At 37.7% G+C, this 21871-nt stretch overlaps 1 protein-coding gene across 1 annotated transcript; it reads left to right on the forward strand.

The window, feature by feature from the left end:
* The first annotated feature begins 9330 nt into the window (after positions 1–9330).
* Positions 9331–10323, forward strand: LOC115723586 (uncharacterized). The gene is made up of 2 exons (XM_030653075.1): positions 9331–9819; positions 9886–10323. The coding sequence occupies exons 1-2, from the start codon at positions 9331–9333 to the stop codon at positions 10321–10323; spliced, it is 927 nt and encodes a 308-aa protein (XP_030508935.1).
* Positions 10324–21871: the final 11548 nt, after the last annotated feature.

Consider the following 21871-nt stretch of genomic DNA (forward strand, 5'->3'; position numbering starts at 1 on the left):
CCAACCGTTAGTGTGGTCTCTTTTATTTTGATGCTTGGTTCTGCCAAGCGTTCCACTGGTACTACCCCCAGCTCTTCGATTTCGCTGTCCGAGGCTAACTTAGCCAGACAGTCCGCGTGAGCGTTCTTTTCTCGGGGGATTCTTTCTATTTTGTAGTCCGCGAACTCGTGGAGCAGCTTTCGGACTATTGTTACGTACGCGGCCATCCGCTCGCCACGTGTTTGGTATTCTCCAGATACCTGGTTTACGACTAGTTGGGAGTCACTGTAGACTTCCACTCCTTTGGCTCCTACAGCTTTTGCCAACTTCAGCCCTGCTATCAGGGCTTCATATTCGGCCTCATTGTTTGAAGCTGTGAAGTCGAATCGGAGGGCCGCCTGGAGTCGCAGTCCAGTTGGTGATATCATAGCCACTCCGGCTCCTGAACCGTTCTCATTAGAAGCTTCGTCTACAAATACCCTCCAGGTGGGGATTGGTGGTACCGGCGTCTTTGCTGTTGCCTCGGCTTCGTTGCATTCAGTAATGAAGTCTGCCAAGGCTTAGCCTTTTATAGAGATCCGGGGGACGTAGTGCAAGTCGAACTGACTTAGCTCCATCGCCCACTTGAGGAGTCTTCCGGACGCTTCAGGCTTTTGGAGAACTTGCCGGAGCGGATGGTTGGTCAGAATCTTGATCGGATGGGCTTGGAAATATGGCCTTAACTTCCTTGACGCCATCAGGAGGCAAAATACTAATTTTTCAATGACCGGGTACCTTGTCTCGGCTCCTATCATGCGCTTACTGACATAGTACACGGGATGCTGAGTTTTTTCTTCCTCCCGGACCAGGGCAGCGCTGACCGCGTGCTCAGAGACGGCCAAGTAAAGAAACAAGTCTTCTCCAAGGACGGGCTTTGATAGGATAGGAGGCTTGGCCATGTGATCTTTTAGCCTTTTGAATGCCTCCTCGCATTCGTCCGACCATTCGAACTTTTGGCATTTCTTTAGTACGTTGAAGAAGGGTATGCACTTGTCCGTGGATCGTGAGATAAAGCGGCTTAATGCAGCTACCTTTCCGGTCAAGCTCTGCACGTCTTTATGCTTCTTGGGGGATGGCATATCCAGGAGAGCCTGGATTTTTTCCGGGTTTTCTTCAATCCCCCTTTGGCTGACTATGAAGCCCAGGAACTTTCCTGATTTGACCCCGAAGGTGCACTTCTTTGGGTTGAGTTTCATACCGTATCTCCGGACAACTTCAAAGCATTCTTCTAAGTCGCTTGCGTGGCTGTTGCATGTTTTGGATTTGACGAGCATGTCGTCCACGTACACCTCCATGTTTCGCCCTAAGAGGCCTTTAAACATCCGGTTAACCATTCTTTGATAGGTTGCTCCGGCGTTTTTCAGTCCGAAAGGCATAACTAGGTAGCAGTATACCCCCTTATCGGTCCTGAAGCTAGTGCACTCCTGGTCTGCCGTATGCATTTTTATTTGGTTGTATCCAGCATAGGCATCCATGAAGGATAACAGCTTGAATCCGGAAGTGGCGTCTACCATTTGGTCGATCCTGGGCAGCGGGAAGCAGTCCTTTGGACAAGCTTTGTTTAGATTAGTGAAGTCTATACAAACTCGCCAAGTCCCGTTCGGCTTGGGCACCAGGACCGGATTGGCCAGCCATTCCGGATAGTACACGTCGCGAATCATGCCGTTGGTCAAAAGTTTGTCCACCTCTTTCTCTAGAGCTTCGGCTTTCACCGAGTCGAGCGGGCGTCTCTTTTGCTGTACAGGAGGCATGTTCGGGTTGACATTGAGTACATGGGTGATGACATGAGGGCTTATGCCGGTCATGTCTTCTTAGCGCCACGCAAAGATGTCGATGGCGCCCTTCAGTGTTTTTATTATTTTGTCCTTTTCCTCCGGGTCTAGGTTCTTCCCTAACCGGAGTACTTTGGTGGAGTCGATGTCGCACACTGGTATTTCTTCGACGTCCTCCATTGGTTCCACGACCCTTTCGGATCCTACACGAGGATCCAACTCATCCTCTTCAGCCATCTCTGGCTCAGCGGATTCCCGGACCATAAGTACGGGTAGGTGGGTGGCAACATTATAACATTGCCTTGCTTCCCCCTGATTCCCCCTCACAGTCCCTACTCCGGCCTCCTGGGTAGGGAATTTTAGGCACAGATGTCGGATCGAAGTGATTGCACCAAAGTCCACTAGGGCCGGTCGGCCGAGGATCGCGTTGTAGGCTGTCGGACAGTCCACCACCACGAAGGTGCAATATTTAAATGTGCTTTGGGGAGTATCCGGGCACAGAGTAACTGGGAGCCTTACTTTTCCCATTGGGATAAGCGTCGCCCCGTTAAACCCTGCGAGCTGGGACCCACTAGGCGAGAGGTCACGGTCGGTCAAGCCTATCGCGGTGAAGGCTTCTTTGAAGAGCAAGTTCACGGAACTCCCATTGTCAATCAAGACTCTGGCCACCACCTTATTCGCGATGGGGGTCTCTATGACCAACGGGTCGTGATGAGGGAAGCGCACCGTCTTGGCGTCTTCTTCCGTGAACGTGATGGGTTGGTCCATCAGCCGAGGCCTTTGAGCTGGGAGTTGAGTAACTTCCCATATCTCATTGTGTTTTGCGGCCTCGGCGTATCGCTTTCGCTCCTTGCGAGTGTTCCCTCCGATATGGGGACCTCCGGAGATCATGGCTACCCGCCCGTTAGGCCGGGGCGGTAGCCCGGGAATATGCTGGGCGTCACCTGCGGGAGCAGCTGGAGCCAATACTCCTGCTGTACCCCCTGGTGCTCCCGGAGGCATACCCCCAGCCACCTGACCCGGATTAAGGTGGGGCAGCCTATTCTTGATCCACTCATAGAGGTGGCCCAATCGGATTAGATTTTCGATCTCGTCCTTGAGATTCTTACATTCATTGGTGCTATGACCAATGTCGTTGTGGTACTCGCATCTTTTGCTCGGATCTCTCTGGGAGCTGTCTTTGTACAACGGCTGTGGTCTCCGGTAGTGCGTATTCTACCTAGTGGCGAAGTACACACGTTCCTGGGAGTCCGATAGCTCCGTGTACTGAGTATATTGGGGGGTGTACCCCTTTTTCTGGCGCTTCTCTCCCGTTCGGGTGCTGCCTTTGGAGGACCTTTTACTCCTCGATCCCTGGGTAGGGCCTGTTAAGCTAGCAGTCGGGGCAGCCTGTGAAGGAGCTTGCCCATTCACCCCAGACGGGTTGCCAAAATGAGAAGATGCTGGCGCCAAAGCTTGGCCTTGGCTATACCCGGGGGTAGCAGAGAACTGTATGCCACTCACTTGTGGAGTTGCAGTCGGGGCAGTACCCGAGGGTGATACTCCGGGCATGTACCCTGCTATCCCGGTGGGATAATAGCCTCCATAGGCCACGATTTGGGCTTCTTCGAGGTTGATATATTTTTGGACTCTTTTCTGGAAGTCCTGGAGGCTAGCAGCCCCTTCTTGCTGCAACTCATTCCAGAAGGGAGTCCCAGTACGGATTCCTGCTTGGAGAAGTGCAAGCTGTTGTCCGTCATCAACCTTCTTGGTCTTCGAGGCTTCCTCTCGGAACCTCTTGATGTAATTCTTCAAGGTCTCAGTGGGCAGTTGCTTGATATTAGTCAAGGCACTGACTTCCAAGTTGACCTTTCTTGCGGCGACAAACTGTCTCCGAAAGTTGGTCTGGAGCTTGTTCCAACAGCCCACGGATCCTGGTTCCAGCTTTTTGAACCATTCCTCCGCGGACCCACTCAGAGTGAGTGGGAAGCACAGACATTTGGCATCATTGCTGACCCGCATGACCGTCATGACACGGTTGAACCGCGACAGGTGGTCACTGGGATCGGAGTTCCCGGTATATGCCGCCATTTCGGGCATCTTGAAGTTTTTAGGGAGCTCCGCCTCCAGGATGTGCTTGGCACACGGCTCCCGATCCTCGCTGTCTGAATCGGAGTCGTCTCCCTTCTGCCTCCGGGAGACTCGAGCAATGTCTTTTCGAAGTATGGCGAGCTCCGCCATAATTCCCTCATTTATCGTACCCGAGAAAACTGCGGGCCCGTATCTTTTTTGGTCAAGGTGATCCCGGAGGTCACCTTGATTCCCATTGATTTGATTTCTCAGATCAATGGGAGGACATCTCTGTCCTCTTCTCCCTCTACCCCCTGGTTTCTGGTGCACAGAAACGCTTTTTCGGTCCCCTCGATCCTGAGGGCCAAGACTCCCTTTTTGGGGCTTGCCCCTCTGCGGACCTTTCCCTTTAGGGAAATCTGAGCGGACCTTTCGCGGATCCTGCACCTTTTTCTTTCGCCCAGGGGTAGAAGTAGGGTTTTTTGTCTGATTTCCCTCAGCAGGATATCTTATAGGGCTAGGTTCCCTAGATTTCTGCTGCTGGGAATTAGGCGAAGATGTCGCTGGCTCCCTGTTGAGTCCAGCGGTCATTGCCTTGGGGTGCACGTGAATGCCAGCTGCTTCCATGGCTTTCTGCATGGCTAGCATCACTTCCTGCATTTTCTGGTTTTGCGCTTTCTGAGCTTCGATCTCGGCTTCGTGATCGATAGCTTTTTGTCTGAGAAGCACCAGCTCTGAGTAACTTCCTTCGTCATAGGCATACTCGTCGAGGTTTCCCTCGTAGTCCTCATCGGGGACTATTTCTTCTTCCTCGGACTCCTCTGCTGCTCTTGAGGCTACATCTTCCTCGTTTGGGTCTTGAGCATCTTCTAGAGGGCGAGGCTGACGTGTACTTCTTGTCTCCACCATATTTGTGAAGTCAAATGCTTGTTGTGTAGCAGCTTTCTTCAGCTCTCAATGAAAGCACCAAAATGTTGACCGAGATTTTTGGCAACTACTAAAATATGATTATAATATTGAGCTGTAAGAAAACGAGAGAAGGATTTTTACGTGGTTGGGGCGTTAATGAGCCTTAGTCCACGAGTCTTTGTTATTAATGGATGTATTTAATACAGATCCCACACTTGAGGGAATGTTACCCTTATAAATACAGAGAATGTTCTTGGTGAGTATTTACTCTTCTTGCTCATATGCAACCCAAGATTCTCGATCCCATTTAATGAGATTTGAGGGGGTATTTATAGTGTTTTGGTGGGGTAATCCCTAGAATTGTTCTTACAAACGTATCTGTAAGTATCCATAAAGTTGGGTATTCCCAATGAATATACCATGAGCAATGCATGGTCAAATCCCTAGGTGCTGTAGGGTTTTTATGAGGAATGCCCTTTTTGCCTTGTGATTGATGTGACTCTTCGCAGAGTAGCCGTCGCTAGACTTAAATGATCATTACTGTAGCGCTGCTGTTTGGAGGTTGTGCCGTCAGACTTTATTGCTTGTTGTAGTCCCAACACGCTTCCTCCCATGCAGCATTAAATGCGACTTGATTGCTCAGGAGAAGCCTGACACCTCGCGGAGAGGCTTTATGTTATGCGAGCTTCCAGGAGCACCTTGCACTCCGGGTGCCTCCTCCGGGACCTATGCCCAGGATGCTTCCGTGTGGCATACAAAGACTTAGCAAATATTCTTACAAGTTATCTGATCTACGTGTCCCTGTTCGATTGGCCCACGTATATTGGGTGAAATTAGGGGCAACAAAAATATACCAAAATAAGAAAAAAAAATCAAAACATATTTTATTTTAAATATGCTAAAATAAGAAAAAAGAATATTTTTTTCTATTTATATATATTTTTTTAATCAAATCAAGATATATTTTGAACATTATAAACTTATACATACATGTAAACTAATAATTTATCTTTTTATGAACAATGCTTACACAAAATATTCTGTTTCTACTACTGAATACCTCTACACTTCAAACAAATATTCATTCTCATCAAATAGTTGATGTGCATGCAAAAAATAAAAACAACAACAACTATATATATGTCAATAAAAGTTTTTAGTTGCTCTAATTATTTTTCCTACCACTAGAAGAGGAACATTTCTTAAATATATAAAAGAGCTTAATAGGAAATCTATTTATATATAGTGTTATAGTGTGAATTTTTTGCCTAGAAACTCGAGATCGTGCTCCTATAAAAATTAACACGTGGAATCACATCCCTAGAGGATTGATGAGCTCTCAAGAAGGGACTCCTCGAAAATTAACCTTACCTAAACTAAACTCGCGAGATGATGTGACCAAGACAGAGTCTAGTCTCATCATTACACTTCGTGTAATATAAAATTAGCAGGATCAAGAAGGGTTTATACAAGTCGTGCATATACTGAGATATATGCAATGACTAAGTAGCCTTCTCCTGTGACCAAGTAAAGATCGCTTCTTTATATAATGAATTAGTCCGAATGACAAAGCGTATTCGATGACTCGATAGGGACTCGCATGTCCCATGTTGTCGACGCATATGAGGTGTCCATATATGCGACTCAGTCAGAACGTAGACGCCTTAACATGAGGCTCATTAGTCCTCCTTAGAAAGATAGAACGCACCCAAGGCCTGGGAGTTTGTGTGAGAATATGAATAGGCAACTGATACCCTAGAGGTCACTTACGTTGCTATATTTATTAAAATAGATTTAAATTGTTCTTCATTTATTCTTTTTCGTTTATTCTCATTTAATGTTGATATTAATTGTAAAACGGTTCTATAACCGATTAGCTCTGTGTAACATAAAGGACATTTGCTTTGTATATAAAGGAGTGATCCAACATCGATAAACTAAACAGAAAATTCTTTGTAACAGTGGACTAAGCAGACCGTGATCTGACTAACCACTATACATCTTTGTGTTCATTATATTTTTCCATTTTTGTTCTATTGTGTGGGTAGTCTCGTTCGAATACTCGCTGTTCTAAGTTGAGTACTCGTTATTTTTTCTATTAAATATTTATCATTTTTATATTATTTGGTATTGTCCAAATTCCTCCAACAATATTGGTGCCGTTTGTGAGAACCATCTTAGCGATTTTGGAGGAAAATCATCATAGCTACCAACTAGACGAATGGAAACAGCACCACGGGATCCTTTAATGTTGGAACCATGAATGTTCCACTCCCGGGGGATGGAACAAATCTAACTGACACAATCATGGGAGGTGTGGGACGAACTAATGTCACCCCTCAACCTATTCCTAGAAACTGCCGGTCATATTGGGGAAACATTGACACCAACAGCGACAGTGGGTCACTTCCCACCTACCACGCGGGTAGTAGTCTCTGAAGGCATTGTCCAACTTACAACACCATAGTACATTGCCGTGCAGGAACAGAAGCGGGCTCTGCAAGGCGAGGTCGATGGGAGAGGCCAAGTCAGGACCCGACGTCCACCCCGGGTCTCTAACCCACGTTTAGGCAATCCTTAGGTAACCACTACAGCTAGATGTCGTACTGAACGTCCTAATAATGCTCGTACTAGTAGGGAACATGTAACTGGACAGGGAAGCCTTGATCTGAATCAACCTACACGCGACTCGCGTGAAATAGAAAGCTAGTTGCCCCTAACGCCAGTCGTCACACTGAAAGAAGAGAGAGACCACAAGAGGAGGATCCTAAACGATGGAACCCGCTAAGTCGGGCCCAACTGCGAGTAGAGGTAAACAAAGTCGAATCTCATTCTTCTTCTACTAATAGTCGCTCTCCTAGTATCTATACCAGGTCAGGATCCGTCGAGACTCAATGAGGGGGTAGGTACCATGTGCCCAGGGGTGATCTTCGCGATCATCTCAATGAGATTTTCAGAGCGAGATCTCAAACCCAAGGAATTGCGATGATAACAAGGAGCCCCGTGATCCCCATATGGTCAATCAAGGCACGCAGAATATAAACCACCTGACTAATCTAGTCAACCTGTCGATCGCACTAGTTGCGACCACCGAAGTAGTGATCCCTACCAATATAGCAGTAGTTGCTGCCATACCAGTAGTGACTCAAGCCAATCACATGTTACTAGGAAGTATTGACCAAGAAAGCCTCTTGTGGGCACTAAGGATGATCGAGCAGTAGAGAAAGCCCATTTACAAACTTCATGGGACGTCGCCCTTTACAAAATAAGTGCGATAAGCAAGGCTCCCAAAAGGCTTTAGACTATCTAAATCCCTCAAATACAAAGGTACTACTAACCCAATCGATTATTTAGATAAATTGAACATGATTATCAAAATAGGCCAGGTACCACAATTATCAAAATGTTGAATACTCGCTATGACTCTACAGGATAATGCTCATGATTGGTTTAGCCAATTACCTGAGGCATCGATATCAACCTGGGAAACCTTTGTAGACCTATTATTAACGCAGTTCCAAGCCATGTTGACATACAAACTGTCATACACAATGTTGGCCAATATTAAACAGGAAGTCGATGAGTCTTTATAAGATTATTTTAAACGTTTTAATGCTGAGATAACAAAGGTCGAGAAGGCCCCCGAGTCTTTGTTGGTCTGTATGTTGATTACAGGTGTCCTACCAAGAACCAACTTTTGGAAAGAATTGCAAGGGCGAAGACCCGAGTCGTTGGTGGAATTCTTCGCTATGGAAGAACCACATAAAAGAATTGAGAATTCTTGGCCGAGTTGGAAAGAGGAAAGGAGAAGCGCGAGTCTCCTGTGCCAAGATTGCGTTCCTGAAGCCCCAAAGGAAAGAATTCCAGCGGTCGAAACCCCAGAAGACGCAGTCCATCTAGTCGACGAAGTCCAAAGCACGCCAAATCCCCCACTAAAAAAGAAACATCCCCAAAAAGGAAAAGGGGCCCACGTTTTGTCAATTACACCGAGTTTTCTATTCCTCGCGACCATATCTATGCCATTGAGGAATAAAATGGCATTTTTAGGAAATTGCCTTTGATCCGGGGTAATCGTCATAAGAGGGACCCTAAGAAATTTTGTAAGTATCACAAAGATATTGGTCATACAACTCTAGAGTGTTGGTTCCTTTAGGACGAAATTGAGGAGTTCATCAAACAAGAAAAATTTGGTCAATATAAGAAGAATGGAGAGAATCATCCCTGAGCGGATGATAACAACAAAACAAATGATGCGACTGGTTCTCAAGCCCCTTACAATATTTTAACTATCATAGGAAGACCACATGTTGGTGGAGACTTTAGGAAAGTGCATGAGCGCTACATAAAGGAAGCTAAAGAAAAACCCCTCCTAAATGTAACTAACCTGAGTGAACGACTAGAAAAGTTATTTTAAAAAGAATACGATGACATTACCTTCATGGAGAGCGATGCAAGGTGGGTGCATCACCCACATGCCGATACCTTAGTGGTAGTCGCTAACATTGGAGGGGATAATGTACACCGCATTCTGGTCGATAATGGGAGTCAAGTCAATCTCTTAAATTTACGGGCTTTTAAATAGATGGGGTTGAATGAAAAAGACTTGCGACTAGTGATGTCGAGCATCTATGGCCTCACTAGAGATACAATCGAACTGAAGGGAATGATAAAGTTACCAATAACTTTAGAAACAACACCCGTTACTGCCAAATCCATGGCTGATTTTGTAGTAATCAATCAACATTCGGCCTATAATGCAGTGATAGGTCATCCAATTCTGAAAGAGATGAAGATAGTTACTTCAATCTACCATCTCACCATGAAATTCCCCACCCCCACGGGTGTGGGATCAGTGCGAGGAGTCGAGGAGGATTCAAGAGAATGTTATAATACTGCGTTAAAAATCGCAGAAAAGAAGAAGTCAGTAAATGTTATTTATTTGCTCAAGGCTCCTCTCCTTCGACATGAATTTTTTAGAATCGAAGAAATACCGCATACTGAGAAACCAGACCTAGATCCTAGGATCCTTGACTACACCAACATTGCGCAAGCCGCAGAAGAAACAATCGATGTACCTATCGATTCTTCTTATAATTCAAAAGTATTCAAAATTAGTTCTAAATTGACTTTTCAGTAGCAAGAAAGGCTTGTCACTTTTCTCAAACAAAATCTGGATGTTTTTGCGGGGAAACATTCAGACATGGTCAAAATACCGCCTGAGGTCATGTGTCATCGCTTGAACATCAACCTTGATGCGCGAAGAGTACGACAGAAGCGCCGTAAGATGGATCCCGTGAGGTACCAAGTGCTTAAGGAGGAAGTAGATCGCTTACTGGCATGCGACTTCATAAAGGAGTCATTTTATCCAAACTGGTTAGCTAATCCTGTTCTTGTACTAAAGCCCAATGGCTCATGGCACACGTGCATCGACTTTACAGATTTGAATAAAGCTTGTCCAAGGACAACTTTCCTTTACCTAGCATTGACCAGCTTGTTGATGCCACCGCAGGTCATGAACTCCTTAGTTTTATGGATGCGTACTCGAGATACAATCAAATTCCGATGTACGAACTAGACCAGGAGCATACTCCTTCATCACTGATCAAAGTTTGAACTATTATAAAGTAATGCCTTTTGGATTGATAAATGCAAGTGCGACGTACCAAAGATTGGTTAACATGATGATTACAGATTTACTAGGGAAGACAATGGAAATGTATGTTGCGATATGCTCGTAAAATCTCAACATGCGAAAGACTATGTCGCTCACTTAGATTCTATGTTTAGAATCCTGCGCCATAATAAAATGCGACTTAATCCGTTAAAATGCTTTTTTAGAGTGGGGTTAGGAAAATTTCTTAGTTTTATGGTAAACTAACGAGGAATCGAGGCAAACCCAGCAAAAATAAAAGCCTTGGTGGAGATGCAATCTCTTACCAAGCCCAAAGAAGTTCAAAGCCTAACAAGCATTGAAAACGCACCTTGGGCAACTCCCGATACTTTCCAAGCCGATGCCTAGAGAAGTACTGTCAATCTACCTAACAGTGTCCGAATACGCGATTAGCTCGGTGTTAATCTGTGAAGACCAAGGTAGACAACATCCAGTATACTATGTAAGCAAACACTTACTTGCATGTCGAGACTCGCTATCCACAAATGGAGCGACTTGCATTTGCACTAGTGGTCACTTCTCGGAAGTTGCGACCATATTTTCAAGCACACAACATTAAAGTACTGACAAATTATCCTTTACGACAAGTATTGGCCAAGCCCAATGCATCAGGGAGACTACTCAAATGGTCAATTGAATTAATTCAATTTTACATAAGATACAAACCACGATCAGTTATCAAACGCCAAGCCCTTACTAATTTTATTCTTGAGTTTCTAGATGAACAGCTGGCTGTTATAACAGAAGATCGAATTGATCCAGAGGTACTGTCAGGTGCAGGTTGGACCTTGTACGTATATGGAGCATCAAACAGTGAGGGCTCAAGTGGTGGGATTATATTGACAAGTCCCAACGAATTCAAAGTCCATGTAGCTTTAAGGTTTGAATTCACCACCTCCAATAATGAAGCTGAATACAAAGCTCTAATCATTGGATTAAAACTGTTGGATTATATTTTACCAGGATCTTAGATCTACTCACAAGTATGTTGTTTAAACACCCTAAATATGAACTTTCTAAAACGATAAAATAAACACATATAAAGTTAAGAAAACCTTACATTGATGCAGCGGAATTAATGTCTCCTTCCACTCAGATCTCTAACCCTCGAATCCTTTTTGTAGCAGAGTATAATCAAGATCTGAGCCCGAATGTCCTTCTTCTTCAAGTTTGATCCTTCACAGTCTTCCAATCTATGATTGAGTTACTGCTTGCTGTGTGTGGGCACTCACTCTTTCACTAGGGTCACGAAATTGATGAAGGAGAAAAGAGAAAGGGATTTCGGCCAAGTATAGAAAGTGGGGAAGGCTCAGTTTTTTTGAAGAGAGAAATTTCTGTCAGATTACTAATGAAAGCATATGAAAGCATGTTTTGTGACTGAGCCATCACTTTCTATTTATAGGCAACTACTAGGTTTAGGTTAGGAATTATTTGGCATTAAAATAATGAAAATATTAATTTGAAATCCCACATTAAGTGGCCGGCCATGGTGTAGTATTGGGCCTCACTTGATTTTGCAGTTTTATCAAATTTTATCTCTATTTTCTCAAAAATGCCATTTTTCCAATTCTAACCTTTTAAATGCCAAAACTAATTATTTAATAACTAAAATAGATTATTAAATAATATTGTCATTTAATTTAATTATTAATTAGACATATAAAGTCCATTAATAAATAAATAAACCTAGAAACTCTTTTCTTTACAATTTCACCCCTGCTTAGTGAAAATTCATAAAATTAGACATAGTCTAACTTCATAATTATAATTGATCAATCACGAATCAATTAATGAGTCTTACAAGCAGAATGTTCTCAACTAGAATGGGGACCATGGATCTATATGCTGAGCTTCCAATAAGTGAACCAAATTTACCAAGTAAATTCCTACTTATTAATTCTTCGTTGAATCCACTCTTAGAACTTAGAATTGCACTCTCAGACTTATACAGAGCATATTGTATGTTCCACGATATCAATATACTATCTCATTTAACCATTGTTATAATCTTATTGTGATTTAAAGATCCTCTATATAGATGATCTACATCGAGATGGGATTTCTTTACCGTTCTCACCCCTCAATGTATTTTGCCCCTTAAAACACTTAGCTACCTGTAAATGGTGTTTAGTGATCTAATAATTAGTCAGTTAAACAAGAGCTCATCCATTTACTTCTATTTGCTAAGCTCGAAGGGAATCATCACTTGACTTCTATACACCAGTAGAAGCTATAGATTCCATATTTATGTTCAGCACTCCCACTCAATCATACTATCATGTTCCCAAAATATATGTATCACCCTGACCCAAAAGTAGGCTTAACTAATAAATCAAAGAACATGAATAGCACTCCTGAGTTGAGTCTAAGCATATCAGGATTTAGATTCTTTTAATCTTAAGATCAACTACTGATATTGACTTGGAAAGATATGTATAACGGTAAGTTTGTAATATCTTAACTTAGTTGCAATATCTGTCCAGTCCAATGTATACTCCATACATTCGAAACTAGTATACTTTACTAATGTCCTGGAAAGAACATAACACTTACTCCAAGTGTAAGTACACATCATCGCTGATTATCACATTAGTGTAAATCCAATAACACTGATGAAACAGGGACCAAAACTTTTGATTCATATGATCACAATCACATTCCACTGTGTTGACGATACTGTAATTGTGAATAAACATATGATCTGGATTTAACTGATTTTGTGTGTAAATGTAATAAACATATTAAACATATTAAACCATTAGCATGTAGAATTCATGCAAACATCAATCACTTCAAATTTCTTATATTGATAACTAATCAGATTGTAAAGAGTTTTATTTAGGGCATAAAACCCAACAAACTCCCACTTGCACTAATATAAAACAAACTGTGCAAATAGGTCAATCTGATGTCTTGATCTTCAGATCAAGTGTAGTATATTTGAATCCACCCAAACTTCTGGAAACTAGTTCATAAATACACTTATGAAACATCCTTTACTATATGCTTTACTCATCAAGGGATACTGAAATCTTTACTGTTTTAAAAGTACATCTGAATTAACAGAAGACATATCTCTCATATTTTAAAATATGTAATTGAGATAATACAGTGTAGACTTTTCTTCAGTGATATAACTTTCTGGTATTTTCGAATAGACCAAGTTATAGTTCTTCTCTGGTAGAGCTTGAATTATTATACAATAATTCCTCCACCCCCAAAGTAAGCATCGTCTTACAGAATTTCAAAATTAGATGGTGAGATACAAAGACAACTGATACACAGTTCCTTAATATCTGACATATAGATCACTTTCATAAATCTTTCTTGAATATCTTCTAATGTTCCCTATTTGATTACATCTCAGATAGCTCCCACTCAATAGCAGATGTCTGGTTAAATAATACTTTTAACCTCTGATTGTTTAGAGAGTTACCTAGTTGTGACTTTTGTATTAGTCTGAAACTTTAAGTTAAGACTAAGTCATCAACATAGCAGACTAGTATTTGAAGTGAAAAATACATGCCAGAGATAAAGTAATCAAAATTAAGATACCATCAAATTTTATGAGGATTAAGAATTCTTGGTTCAAGTCATTTGAATAGACTGAACTAGAGTTCTTTATCTTATTCTCATAATTTTGATAAGCTATTCCTATCCATGTGAATCGTTAGATTTGCTTTTCAGTATTGTTCTTAAGTACCTATCACAAGTATCAACCTAATGAAGATGGGTATAGAACTTTAAAATTCTCCCACTCAATTAAGGTAGTGTGAAACTTTAACAAAGAACTTTTAAAAGGTATCAAACTTTTTCTTACAACAGTAAAATCGTAATGGAACATACAATCAAGAACAAGAATTTATATTGACAATAGCTGACTCATTATATTACTTCCACGTTTAAACAAGATATGTGTTTCATAGGGAATTGTGGAATGGACTCCACCCCTAAGAATATACATATAGGGTACTTGTGGATAACCTCCACCCCTAAGTATATAGAGATTATGATCCACCCCTAAAGGTAGTAAAGATCATGATTCTCTTAGTGTGATAGAGTTTATGTGGAGTTGAATACTATCCAGAGTTCATTAGATATAAAAGATCGTTGAACTGCATAGTTTTCTTAACTTTTCTCCACCCCTATCAGATCATAAGATCCTTTTATTAAACAAATTCTTAATAATTGTATGAGAATTAACAATTATTGATAAACATAGAAATAATTTCTAGTGTTTATATAATATAACTCTATGAAGAGTTATAAATATTATAGAATTTGCATCAATAATAAAAACACTTCCACATACAAACATACAAATATAATGTGGTAATAATTGATCAAGATAAATTAAATGAAGCTCAATCTCATAAATTGCAATAGTAAATTTCGAAAATTAGAAACTTTATTAAAAAAAATGTATTGCAACAATATGAGAGAAACAGGGATAAATATCCCTGACTAAAATTTGAAATCCAAATTGTCTTTAAACTAAAACAATTAATTCAAAAAATCGAAGAGCTTCATCTTCATCTGGACGATTTCACCCTTGGTCCAGCTTTCTGATCCAACTCAATTGAGTTCAAGTAGCTTGGCCTATAAGAAGAAGAAAACAAATAAACAAAGTTTAGTCCAGAATCATAAATCCAATTGGATAACAATTCACTAAACTCTTAAAGTTTATTAATGGAAATACCTTGTTTCTTTGCAAGAAGTTTAGGACATTGGGGTTTCCAATGACCTTTTTCATTGCAATAGAAACACTTTCCTTTAAGTGTAGCATCATCAGAAGGAGCAGCCTTTTTATTGGCTTTTGTTCGCTTCTTGGTGTTGTGCCACTTCCTCTTCGATTTGGGCTTTGAAGCAGAGGCAACATTTGCTTCAGGTTTTATCGTCCCATTACCATTTCCAGGATTGTGAGGTTTACTCCCTTTCTTCTTGGGTCCTCCAATCAAATTTTCATAAGTTTGAAGGTCATTGACTAGTTCATGAAAGTCAATTTCCTTCTTATTCATGACATAATTTGATGTATATGGTAGAAATGCTGGTGTCAGGCTATTCAAGATAAGACTAACTCGAGTAGCACTGTCCATTTCAGCACCATGATCCTGGGCTTCTTGGAAATAACTGGACATGAGGAGAACATGGTCACGCACGTTTTGATGAGGTTCCATCCGTGCATTAATGTACTTCTTAGTCGCGTCAAAGCGTGACTGAAGTGATGCCTTACCGAATAGCTCATTTAACTTCGTCATTACTTCAGCAGCCTTCTTAGTTTTAGAAAATCGAGTTTTGAGGGTGTCAACCATGCTAGAAAGCATAAAGTATAGAGCTTTGTCATTTGCTTTCTGCCAACGCTCATACTTTTCTTTCACAGCTTTGGATGCATTATCCCCAGGCACTTCAGGTGACGGCTCAGTTAAAACAAACAAGGCACTTTCTCCTATGAGAGCAATATTAATGTTCTCATTCCACTTATTAAAGTTAGATCCATTCAGCTTGTCTTCAGTCAACAGTGATAACATGAGATTCATTTTGATAATACAGGATACTACAAAATAATAGAAATCAATAAATAGAAATTAAATAATGGTTTAACACAAAATCAATTCAGAAATTATAAGCACATAGCAAGTAGGAATGATATGAGAAAATACTTAAAAAATTCAATCCTAAATAATTTCCAAGGTTTTCAACAAACTGATATCAGTGTCCCGTTTAGGCGAGAGTCAAAGCTACCATCCATTGAATAGAGTTGTCAGCTCATCTAAAATGTTAAACATTCTAGCAACCTTTTATTCGATCAAGATTGGAATCCAGCGTTGTCCCGTTTAGGCGAGAGTCAAGGCTATTCTATCTCATGAGCTTCTACCATTGTTTCGCAATTTGCAAGTCAAATATGGTCGGCACCATTAGGGTGATCTATACCATATAAAACACTTACAAACCACTTATCATGCGAGATTAAACGGTGCGAAATTGCTAATGAACGTTCCTCCATTAGGGAGGATTACTCACTAAAACAAACGTGGTGTAAAACCCACAATGGAGATCGAATATCTTAATAATAATAAAGCTCATTCTTTAAAATGTATTTTCTTTATTATTCTAATAAATAAATTCTCATTAAATTCGAAATTTAGAATTGAAAAATTCAAAAATAAGAATTTAATATAATATTTATAAAATTATACTTAGATGGTGATTGAAATAAAATTAATTATTTCCATCTTAGTAATAATCTTAAATATAAATATTAAGGAAATTAATTTAAGTTGAATTAAATTAAATAATTAGCAACTTAAAAATTTCCTTTGAGAATGTATTTATTGAGTTCGAAAATTTAAAGTATATAAAAAATACAATTTTCGAAATAAAAAAAGAAATACTTCAAGCAAAAATATCACCTATCTAGATTTTCTTTTGACTAATTAATTCAATTTCTAATATTATATATATATTTTAAATTCATTTATTTTAAATTAATCAATTAAATGAAAAAATCATTGATTGAAGTTGGCCCAAGAATTAATTAAAATAAATAATTAATTTACAACTCAATCTATTTTTCAAAAAATAAAAAATTCGAAAATATTGCATAATTAAAATGCAAATTTCGAAATTGATTAATAAAATAAAGAAATATATATATATTGAAAATTATTTAAATTTAAGTTGAAAAATTAAATTTCAACCTAAAAATAATTTTCTATTTAATTAAGTGTCATGAAAAATCAATAAATATTTAAGTATCATGATGAAAATCAACTTAGATATTTAGATTCTTCAAGTTAATTAAATGTATTAAATTCAAGAAATAATAATTAAGTGTAGAGAAGGCTTAATTATTTATTTCTAGTTTAATACTAGGAAAAATATACTTAATAAAATTGTACCAAAATTAATTATTTAAATAATTAATTTCACAAAGTATAATATTTTCCTATTAAATATTAGAAATAATAAGTAGTTTAGAAATTACTATCTAGAAAATATCTTATTTGACTAAGTATCTTTTCAAAAATTTGAAGAATATCTAATTTAAGTTAGATAGAAAAAATCTAAAACTTAAATAATTTCAAATTTAGATTTAATTAAATATCAAAAATTAAGTTGTAACCACTTAATTTGAAGATATCTTTTTAAGTTAATATTTGAAAAGATATTAACCTAAAAAATATCTAAAATATTCCATTTTAAGTTAATATTTGAAAAAATATTAACTTAAAAAATATCTTAAGAATCTTTAATAACTAATGCCTAGGATTCCTCAACTTGATTTAAAAATTTAAATCAAATATTCAAATTTAAGTTAGATAAGAAAAATCAGTTGATACAACTAATTTATAACTTAAATAGGAATATTTAATTAAATAAGCTCCAGAAAGAATCTTAGTTAGTTAAAATTCTATATTTAATTAAATACAAGAAAAATACAAATAGTTTGTCTAGAAATAATATCTAAACTAAAAGTGTTTTTCTTAAAATTAACTTTAAAATATTAAAATGAAAATAAATTTCATATATTTTAAAAGTTAATTATGTTGCTAATTCAATTTTATTAGGTCAAACTAATATAATTAACCTAGTACAGTTATTTAAATCAAGCAAATGGGCCTTCACAATTGGGGTAGTTCATGTGAGGGGGTGCTGGGTTCAGTATGTCGTACCCACTTCTATGGCTTCCAACTCTCACACAAGGCCCAAAAGAGAGGAATTTAACCTTAAAATAAATAACTGTTATTAATTGAATAGGTAAAATAACTAAATGGACCTAAATAAAATCTACCATGGTGTGACATTTTATTTAGCAACAACCTATATGCATCTATATAATAAAATAAACACATAGACTCACACAGGCACACTTTGGATGGATCCTATCATGTTGCTAGGTCATACACAGATGAAAGAAGATTGTAAAATTTACCTGTTACAAATTATTAACTTGACCAAGGGAGCCATCAGATCATTAGATCTGGCAAAAAGTAACCATGGCTATTTGCAATCAAGTAATAATAGGTTTTAAAAAAAACTTACACACAAGCTAAAACCACATACTCCTGCAACAAGGTTAGCTGGATAGTTGGAAGTAGGATTTATTTAATTTTAAATAAATAAATTTCAAAAATTATAATTAATTAATTAAAAAAAATTAAAATTTAATTTAATTTTCGAAAAATAAATAAAAATAAATATTTATTTCGAAAATAAAAAATTTAAATTTCGAGATTATTTTAAAAAAAATATTTAAAATTAAACCTACTCTTTTGAAAAATTAGGTTTCAACCAACCTAAATATCATTTCAAAAAAAAATTTGCTAACTACTTTTAAAAATTAAATGTTATTTTAAAAATAAAAATTAAATAAAAATTAGAAAAGATAAATGAAATATCTTTTCAGATTTTAAATTTAATTTAAATAAATAAAATAACAAAATTTAAAAGTTAGCAAAATATCTTACATCTATTTAAAATTACATGATTATAAATATCTTATTTTAAAATTAAATAAGGTCAAAATATCTAAAAAATATTTGATTTTAAAAAAAATATACATAAAATCTGACCTTAAATTTAAAAATAAGATAAGATATAATCAAATTTAAAAATAAGATAGATTTTTAAGCAAGAAGATAGATACTAATTCTATTCAAATTCAAATTACACTAATATCTTGAATTAAATTTAAAAAAAATTAAATTAATTCAAAATGATAATTAGAATTGAATTAGGAATAGTAATAGTATATATACAAAACTATACAAAAAATCAGAAGTTAATTCCATGAAAAAGCATGAAAAATCGAAGAAAAACGAAAAAATTGTGAGCTGTACGGACAGTTTTCGCGATCGCAGGAAAATTTCAAGATGTACTCGATTTTTTCAAATCTTCAAAAATTCATAACTAATTCAAATAAAATCGAAATTGAGTTCTGTAAAAGGCTAACTTGCTTAATTTTTTCCATACTATCCAATAAAAATAATTCCAGAAACAGAATTGCAATTATTTTTCATGAATATTTACAAACATCAATCAATCATCAAATAACACTCAATACAACATGATACCATCCAAAAACAAACAAACAATCGTTTTAAAGTCCAAATTTCATGTAAGTAAATCAATTACCATGGCTCTGAGGCCAGTTGTTGGATTATATTTTACCAGGATCTTAGATCTACTCACAAGTATGTTGTTTAAATACCCTAAATATGAACTTTCTAAAACGATAAAATAAACACATATAAAGTTAAGAAAACCTTACATTGATGCAGCGGAATTAATGTCTCCTTCCACTCAGATCTCTAACCCTCGAATCCTTTCTGTAGCAGAGTATAATCAAGATCTGAGCCCGAATGTCCTTCTTCTTCAAGTTTGATCCTTCACAGTCTTCCAATCTATGATTGAGTTACTGCTTGCTGTGTGTGGGTACTCACTCTTTCACTAGGGTCACGAAATTGATGAAGGAGAAAAGAGAAAGGGATTTCGGCCAAGTATAGAAAGTGGGGAAGGCTCAGTTTTTTTGAAGAGAGAAATTTCTGTCAGATTACTAATGAAAGCATATGAAAGCATGTTTTGTGACTGAGCCATCACTTTCTATTTATAGGCAACTACTAGGTTTAGGTTAGGAATTATTTGGCATTAAAATAATGAAAATATTAATTTGAAATCCCACATTAAGTGGCCGGCCATGGTGTAGTATTGGGCCTCACTTGATTTTGCAGTTTTATCAAATTTTATCTCTATTTTCTAAAAAACACCAATTTTCAAATTCTAACCTTTTAAATGCCAAAACTAATTATTTAATAACTAAAATAGATTATTAAATAATATTGTCATTTAATTTAATTATTAATTAGACATATAAAGTCCATTAATAAATAAATAAACCTAGAAACTCTTTTCTTTACAATTTCACCCCTGCTTAGTGAAAATTCATAAAATTAGACATAGTCTAACTTCAGAATTATAATTGATCAATCACGAATCAATTAATGAGTCTTACAAGCAGAATGTTCTCAACTAGAATGGGGACCATGGATCTATATGCTGAGCTTCTAATAAGTGAACCAAATTTACCAAGTAAATTCCTACTTATTAATTCTTCGTTGAATCCACTCTTAGAACTTAGAATTGCACTCTCAGACTTATATAGAGCATATTGTATGTTCCACGATATCAATATACTATCTCATTTAACCATTGTTATAATCTTATTGTGATTTAAAGATCCTCTATATAGATGATCTACATCGAGATGGGATTTCTTTACCGTTCTCACCCCTCAATGTATTTTGCCCCTTAAAACACTTAGCTACCTGTAAATGGTGTTTAGTGATCTAATAATTAGTCAGTTAAACAAGAGCTCATCCATTTACTTCTATTTGCTAAGCTCGAAGGGAATCATCACTTGACTTCTATACACCAGTAGAAGCTATAGATTCCATATTTATGTTCAGCACTCCCACTCAATCATACTATCATGTTCCCAAAATATATGTATCACCCTGACCCAAAAGTAGGCTTAACTAATAAATCAAAGAACATGAATAGCACTCCTGAGTTGAGCCTAAGCATATCAGGATTTAGATTCTTTTAATCTTAAGATCAACTACTGATATTGACTTGAGAAGATATGTATAACGGTAAGTTTGTAATATCTTAACTTAGTTGCAATATCGGTCCAGTCCAATGTATACTCCATACATTCGAAACTAGTATACTTTACTAATGTCCTGGAAAGAACATAACACTTACTCCAAGTGTAAGTACACATCATCGCTGATTATCACATTAGTGTAAATCCAATAACACTGATGAAACAGGGACCAAAACTTTTGATTCATATGATCACAATCACATTCCACTGTGTTGACGATACTGTAATTGTGAATAAACATATGATCTGGATTTAACTGATTTTGTGTGTAAATGTAATAAACATATTAAACATATTAAACCATTAGCATGTAGATTCTTGCAAACATCAATCACTTCAAATTTCTTATATTGATAACTAATCAGATTGTAAAGAGTTTTATTTAGGGCATAAAACCCAACAAAAACTCATACTGGAAATGAAAGTCGAGTATCTCGAAGCTTTTAGTGATTCTCAAATCGTGGTGCGTCAGGTCAATGGCAAGTATTTGGCTCAAGGAGGACGTTTGGCCGAATATCTCTCTTATACCTGTGAGTTGTTGTTTGAATTTAAAAAAGTTATTGTCAGTAGAATACCTCGTGCTTACAATTCCCATGCAGATGCTTTGGCCCGATTGGCCTCAACTAGGAAAATAAAATTACTCGATGTAATTCCTGTAGATGTGTTCACCCATCCAATAATTGATCGCGGAGAGATTATGCAAATTGATGTTGTTGAACAACCCACTTGGATGACTCCCATCATTGCCTACTTGAAGACTAGCAAACTCCCAAGTGATAAGCTCGA

The sequence above is a fragment of the Cannabis sativa genome, chromosome X, assembly GCF_029168945.1.
Source record: "Cannabis sativa cultivar Pink pepper isolate KNU-18-1 chromosome X, ASM2916894v1, whole genome shotgun sequence".
NCBI classification, from domain to species: Eukaryota; Viridiplantae; Streptophyta; class Magnoliopsida; order Rosales; family Cannabaceae; genus Cannabis; species Cannabis sativa.